This window comes from Galeopterus variegatus, unplaced genomic scaffold, assembly GCF_000696425.1.
Source record: "Galeopterus variegatus unplaced genomic scaffold, G_variegatus-3.0.2 Scaffold2893, whole genome shotgun sequence".
NCBI classification, from domain to species: Eukaryota; Metazoa; Chordata; class Mammalia; order Dermoptera; family Cynocephalidae; genus Galeopterus; species Galeopterus variegatus.
In genome coordinates this window covers 176,238-183,943 of record NW_007729004.1, presented here as the reverse complement: position 1 = coordinate 183,943, position 7,706 = coordinate 176,238, and the positions used below count along the sequence as shown (strand labels likewise).

Here is a 7,706-nt window from a genome sequence, read left to right as displayed (position 1 = left end):
TGAACAGACATTTCTGAAAAGAAGACATAGAAATGGCCAATAAACACATGAAAAAATGTTCCAAATCACTAATCATCAGGGAAGTGCAAATAAAAACTGCCATGAGATATCATCTCCAGTTAGAATGACTATTGTCGACATGACAAAAAATAACAAATGCCGGTGAGGATGCAGAGAAGAGGGAACCCTCCTACACTGTTGGTGGGACTGTAAATCGGTACAACCATTGTGGAAAACACTATGGAGGTTTCTCAGAAAACTAAAAATAGATCTACCTTATGACCCAGCTATCCCACTACTGGGTATATACCTGAAGGAAATTAAATCAAAAAGACATCTGTACTCCCAGGTTCACTGCATCGCTATTCACAGTAGCCAAGAGATGGGATCAACCTAAATGCCCATCAACAGATGAATGGATAAAAAAACTGTGGTATATAGATGCAATAGAATAGTATTCAGCTATAAAAAGAAATGACATCCTATCATTTGCCACAGCATGTATGGAACTGGAAACCATCATGTTAAGAGAATTAAGTCAGTCACAGAAAGACAAATACTACATGATATTGCTCATATGTGGAATCTAAAAAAAGAAAATGGTTCTCATAGAAGTAGAGAGTAGAAATGATTACCAGAGGCCAGGAGGGGAGGAAGGGAGGGGGGAGAAGTGGTGGACTAATGGGTACAAAACTATACTATCTACCTTAAGTGAATCATTGTGCAGTATACACATGTAGAGGAACAATACACTGTACCCCACAAATATATACAAGGAAATGTTAAAATAAATAAATAAAATATAACGTTATACTGGATAGGGTGGGTCCAATCCAATAAAACTGTGTCCTTATGAAAAGGGGAAAATTGAACACAGAGACACGCACACAGGGGGAAGGCCATCTTTGTGGTGATTATACCACTCTGCTCTCCAGAAATGATCTCTCTAACCAAGAGGAAATCCCATCTCAGGTCTGTCAATCTGCTTACTCACATTCTGAATATTTCTGGAGTTGGTCAAATTCTTCAGGAGTGAGGGAGACCCACCGTTCTTCATTACCAGAGGCCAGGAGGGGAGGAAGGGAGGGGGGAGAAGTGGTGGACTAATGGGTACAAAACTATACTATCTACCTTAAGTGAATCATTGTGCAGTATACACATGTAGAGGAACAATACACTGTACCCCACAAATATATACAAGGAAATGTTAAAATAAATAAATAAAATATAACGTTATACTGGAGTAGGGTGGGTCCAATCCAATAAAACTGTGTCCTTATGAAAAGGGGAAAATTGAACACAGAGACACGCACACAGGGGGAAGGCCACGTGAAGAGACACAAGGAGAATATGGTCATCCACAAGCCAAGGAGACAGGCCTGGAGCAGATCCTTCCCTCACTGCCCTCAGAAGGAACCCACCTGGCTGACTTCTTGATTTGGACTACTATCCTCCAGAACTTCAAGACAATAAACTTGTGTTGTTCAATCCACCCACGTTATGGTACTTTGCTAGCAGCCTAGCAGAGTAATATACCGTGTGTGCCAGTTTCCTCTGGCTTTCAATTTCCTCTCGTTTATGTGCCCAGTTTAGCCAGCTCTTCCAGAGCTGCTGGCCTGCTGCCTTGACGCTGTTCTCTGCTTGTGTCATATGAGCACATTCTGGACTCCCTAACGAGATTCTCATTCCTCAAGGGTAGGCCTTTTCTTCATGCTTCTTTTTCATCCCTGAGAGGGACTGGTACTTTGGTGACCTACACAGCAGGCTGAATTAAATTGAATTTACCCTAGAGGGTGATTCCTTACTCCTCGTCAATACTGTACATTACAGATTTCTCTAAACCCACTGAGGTCAGGCAAGAGGCCACAGCTCCAGAGTACCAGGTGGGAGACGGACTAGTAACCCTGTGGGGCTCCTGTTGACCTTGAGAGCATATGGAGTCATGGGGTGTTGGGCCTGGAAGGGACTGTAGGGAGAAAACACCTAGTCCAACCTTCCCTTTGCACAGAAGAGAACACTGAGGCTCAGGGGTTTTCAGGGCTGTCACATCACAGAGATGGCATTTGAGCCAAATCCCCTTGCTCCCAGACCAGTGCTATGAACAAGGGCTGGCTGGCTGCCTTGTGGGAGGGGGGAGTGGCTGCTGAAAGGGCAACTGGAGGACCCTGTGCCATCTATGATTCCCTTTGCACAGAAGAGAACACTGAGGCTCAGGGGTTTTCAGGGCTGTCACATCACAGAGCTGGCACTTGAGCCAAATCCCCTTGCTCCCAGACCAGTGCTATGAACAAGGGCTGGCTGGCTGCCTTGTGGGAGTGGCTGCTGAAAGGGCAACTGGAGGACCCTGTGCCATCTATGAGGGGCAGGTCTGCACACCACAGGCCTGGTGATTTACAGAAGCACCAGTAGGATTAACGTTCAGGGAGAGGCGATTAGGAAAAAGGGGTGGGACAGGCAGATGACTGAGAGCTCTGCAAAACAAAGAGCTCTGTAGAGTCGGTGCCACAGGCTGATAAACGATGGTCACTCCATGTGTGCAGAGTGCAGTGGTCAGGTGCTTGTTCTGCCACAGCCCGATTAAGAGTGACCTGTGGGGGGCACAGCTGTGTGCCTGTGTGTGAACATGGACCTCACCACCACTGCGTTTTGGTGCACTACAATGGTTCCTGGACACAACTTATAGGAAACCAAGAGCCCCAAGCAAAGGCCCAAGCCTTTCCAGAACAAAGTCAAGAAAGAGACACATAAGAATTCTGTATCTTACCGAAAGAAGACTGAGTCCAAACACAAGAGTATATTAAAGTAAATGACTGAGTACCATTGTAACCATGCACCCTTCAAAATTATGCTATATAGAGGTTTAATTGACATGATATTATGTTAGGTGGAAAAGGCAGGCTTTAGAAAAAAGGTACATATAGTGTGAACGCAACCACATAAAGCAATATGCACAGGAGGGGAGTGCTCCAAAATGTTCACAGAGTTTATTAGTGATTTTCAACCCACTCTGTTTCTTCCATGTGTACTCCAAATTTCTATGGTGAGCATGTATTTTTTATGGAGCCTCAAGATAATTGTGGCTTTATGTTAAAGACACCAATTCTGTGTTTATAAGGAAATATAAGCTGTCAGGCCCAACCTCGTTCTCTCTGTGGCTTTGTGGTGATTATACCACTCTGCTCTCCAGAAATGATCTCTCTAACCAAGAGGAAATCCCATCTCAGGTCTGTCAATCTGCTTACTCACATTCTGAATATTTCTGGAGTTGGTCAAATTCTTCAGGAGTGAGGGAGACCCACCGTTCTTCACTCATCTTTAAACTGGTTATGAGCGCCTTGAGGCTTGGATGGAGTTTTGTTCACCAGGGGGAAGCCAAGGCCCAGCCCAAAGACTGGCTCATTGCAGGCGTGCAATGGATAAGCCTTTCAGGAGACTTTTTGGAGCACTCAAGTGTTTATGGCAGCAGCAGGCACCTCTCGGCAGATGAGAAAAGACCTCTACTATTCCTCAGGTAACATCCTCCTGCCCGTAGTCAAGGTAAATTCAGAAATCCTGGCTCTTCCTAGGTAGAAGCAGAAAAGACATTGTAAATGAGAGTGTTAGAATGATAATAAAGAAATTCCCAAATGTTATTTGCTGAAAGATCTACTGGGGCAATGGTTCTGTGGTTCTCAGGAGAGGGGACTCCCTGAAGGAAGGTCTGGAGAGGGCACAGAGCCCAGGCCAGCACAGCTCCAGTCACTTGTCTGGCTGGGGTGAAGTTGGGTGGCAAATTGGCCTGAATGAATTGTGGGCCACAGTCCTAAACTCAGGGCAATTTCCAGTGTCTCCCATGAGAGGTGATATTAGGGCTAGCTAAGGGCAATCTCATGGCATGAAAATGCCTCAGTTTGTCGGATCCTCATGAGTAAATTACAGGCTAGTAGCCACATGGAGTGATTTGGAAGGTGAGCCATTCTCATCTCCACTGATTTCTAAATTCCACCATCATAACTGCATACTTTCCTCTGATGAGCCACTTTTGAAATTCAACTACTGCCCCAACTGGCTAACATCTAGTGAATGAAGCAGCTCTCTGTGCACCCAGAGCCGTAGAAAGGAAGGTTAGACGGAAGTCCTGCTGGTCTCAGTGAAGAGAGACTGAGGGAGGGGAACGGGGATGGACTTGAACAAAAATTTAGTATCTTTTCCTTTGAGCCTCTCCTTGCATGGTGTATTTTATATTGTCAATCATTAAACCAGTTTTGCGGATTGTGAAATTAATATAGTGGGTCAGGACTGTTAAGTTCGGCGAGACAGAGAAAGGAGAGAGAGACCTGAATCAGGAGCCATTTTAGACAAAAGCTTTATTCCACTAATGTGGAGGGGAGACTGAACCAGATCAGTTCCCACAAACTAAGGAAAGCACAGTGTTTATATGACTTTTAGGGAGGGTTCAGAAAGAGTAATGGGCAATTTCAAAATCAATGGTATGCAAGGTGACACAGCCTGTGTGGTCTGATGACATCTGGTCGGTTAGGGCATAGGCCCTTGATTAGCCACTATCTTAGTACAAAGCATTCCAGCCCGAAGAACTGCTAAATGCAGCCCACAAGACATTCCCTTGATGATAACAGCAGTGTTTACCCCTTCCCAGGAGAAAAATCTCAGTTCCCTGAGCAGTAAAGGGAAAGGGGCAGGGGAGAAGGGAGAAAGTTGCTTAACCTAGCTGTGCTGCTGTTAAGCTAGCCATGAGGCCTAATAAGGACCAGTATTTAAAAACATGAAATAGAATAGGATAGAATGTAATACAGTTAAAAATATTAGAGTGTACCCACCATAGTGAGGGTAAGCATTGTTCCATGAGACTTTTCTTTTAGTTACACATATATGTATAATGGGAAATACATTCTTATTCTGGGGTTGAGATTAAAATACGGTTGGAAAGCCACTGTCCTAATAGGAGGAGAAATAAAGACCAATTGACAAATAGGTTCCAATGTCACCAAAGAACAGGCCCAGTTTTAACAAAACAGGATCCATCCTGGGGACTGATTTTGAGGCAGGTCTGGGGAGCCTGGAGCCTGTGATCAATGCTGGCTGAGATGACCTCGTGGGGAGGCGTATTTGAATAGTTCTCTGGAGCAGTGTCTAGAGCCGGTTGGTGTGGATCTGGAGGGCTGACGGAGCTGAGGGAAGATGCTGGAGGGAGATTCCAGCTCTGTAAGGAAGATCTGCCACCAGCTGGAGCGCTCCATGAGCTAGGGAGTTAGATACCTGCACCCGTAGGAGCATTCAAATTCTAGTTTCTCTCTTCAAAAGTCCAATTCACTCCTTAATCCACTGGCCAACAGTACTGTGCTCCTCGGCATCTGTTTTTGCCAGGGTCACCAGCGGTCACGTTGTCAAGTCCCTTCCCTGTTTTCTCTGCAGGCTTTGCCATGGCAGACAACTCTCACCTTGAAACTGATCTTCCCGATTGCTCCTCCTCAGTCTCCTTCAGCCTTTTCTTTTGCCATCTTTGAATACTGTGTTTCCACAATCCTGTCCTCAGCCTTCTCTTCACTCTGTATCTTCCTGAGGGACCTCACCCACCTCACAGCCTCAGTGACTCCCATGCATGCTGCTCCAGCTCTGAGCCCTCCCTGTGATCTGAACCTGAATACTCAGATATTCGGAATCCTCAGTCTGGATCTGAATCTCCAGCTATCTACTGTGACTCCCTTCTATGTCCCAAACCAACCCAAATCAGCACCTTCCAGTGCTCCCAACCTGCTCCTCTTCTGCATTCTGGTCAAGCCCCAAGAGAAGCCAATACCCAGGCCAGAGGCTGTCTGAGGTTCAGCCTAAGGGCCTGCCCCTTTCCCTCCTGCCAAACCCAGGCACCAGTCCAGGAGTTTGATTGCCCTCTGTGTGTCCCCTGCTCTCCATCACACCAGCCCTTTCTTTAACTGAGACCCTCATCATCTCTTGCCTGCTCTTTGACAATAGCCTGCTGCTGGTTTCCCTGCGCTGGGTTTTGCCCTCCTCCCCTCGGCCTGCTCTCTAAATTGCCAACCAGATCACATCTCTCCTGGTAATAATATTCTTCAGTGGTTTCTACTGCCTATAGAATAAGATGTAGTCTTCTTTTCATGATACACAAAACTCTTCATGATCTGGCTCTTGATTATCAATTCAGCCCAAAAGCAAGGGTGTCTTTTAAAACATTTTCCATTATACCAGGGAATTCAACATTACAGCTACTATTACTACTGCTGCTATAATTGTTTAATGGACACTTACTTTACACTGTGCTATATGCTTTATATACAATAACTCTTCATGATCTGGCTCTTGATTATCAATTCAGCCCAAAAGCAAGGGTGTCTTTTAAAATATTTTCCATTATACCAGGGAATTCAACATTACAGCTACTATTACTACTGCTGCTACTATCGTTTAATGGACACTTACTTTACACTGTGCTATATGCTTTATATACAATATCTAATTTAGTCCTCACAACAACCATGTAAGTTAACTACTGCCATCCCTATTTTGCAGGTGAGGAAAATAAGGCTAGGTGTTTAGTAAACATGGTAAAGAGAAACCACCAAGTAAGTCTTTTGTTTAAGAATGTCTCTGTGCCCTAAGCGTTCTGCACACTTTCAGAAGCACAGAGTTCTGAGAGGACCCAGGGACACACTGTATGAGAGAACAGCACCGAACTGAAAACCAGAAGGCAGGGAATTTGAATCTGGGCTCTGCCTCTCATTAGCTATTTGATCCTAGACAAATTTTTCTTTCTTGAACTTTGGTTTCTTCGTCTTAAAAATGAAAATACTAATGAAAAAAGCTGGGTTGGTGTTAGGATTGAATTAATACAAGCAAGAAACAAAAAACCCCAAATTCCCACCTACCACAACTCCTGTCACACCATGAACACTTAATGAACAATTATTATTACACTATTGCAGATACAACACTTAGCAACGTGGCTTAGACAGTCAGCTGACGGCAGCTGGGGGAAGTCTCCAGGGTTGTGCTGCAGGTTTCCAAACCTGAACTTATCCTGCTCCAGGTTGTTGTAGTTCTGTAGCTACTCATCAAACTTTTATCCATTAGTTTTAGCATCCACTGATGATTCTTGCCTGGATTAATTATTACTATGATAGCTTTCTAATTCCATCATTCCTTCTATATTAGTTGGGAGCCTACTGTAAAGAAGAGCTTTTCCTTCTCCTTTATTTATTCATATATCATTAAACACACACACACACCCCATAAATACTATATAAGCTGTAAATACTATATATACTATAAGTAAATATAAAGGTATATCACATATATATATAATATACTTAATTATTTTCACAGATTATTATTTTATTCAGCGGGTTATGATCCATTACTACCTTTATTTATTTTGATTCTTAAATTGTTCCAGATTTGACCAGTGGAAGCTCATTCAAGGTGGTTCCTTGTGCTTTAGACACATTCCCTGCATTCTTTGAATACATCCTTATTTTTGTCACGATAAAATGTTTCAGGCTCATCTTGTACTTCCTCAGACCTAGTCCTGAAATCAGTCCAAGAAGCCCAGATTCCGCCTAGTGGAGAACAGTATTTGAAACCAGCATTTGAAACCAAGGTTTGGGCACTAAGTATGCTCATTGCTACTGGGGTGCCACTGCTTCCAGGCCCTATAAGGACAGAGCTAGGAAATATTTGCATGTATGCACACA

The 7,706-nt window shown here is 44.0% G+C and overlaps 1 protein-coding gene across 1 annotated transcript in view; it reads right to left on the bottom strand.

The window, feature by feature from the left end:
- Positions 1–7,706, bottom strand: part of DGKG (diacylglycerol kinase, gamma 90kDa) — a gene marked incomplete at its 3' end in the record, with an annotated part of 113,176 nt that overhangs the window by 70,120 nt on the left and 35,350 nt on the right. Inside the window, exon 2 of the mRNA XM_008583354.1 lies at positions 3,247–3,562. Within this exon, the coding sequence (XP_008581576.1) occupies positions 3,247–3,313 (67 nt within the window). The remainder of the gene's footprint in view (positions 1–3,246; positions 3,563–7,706) is intronic.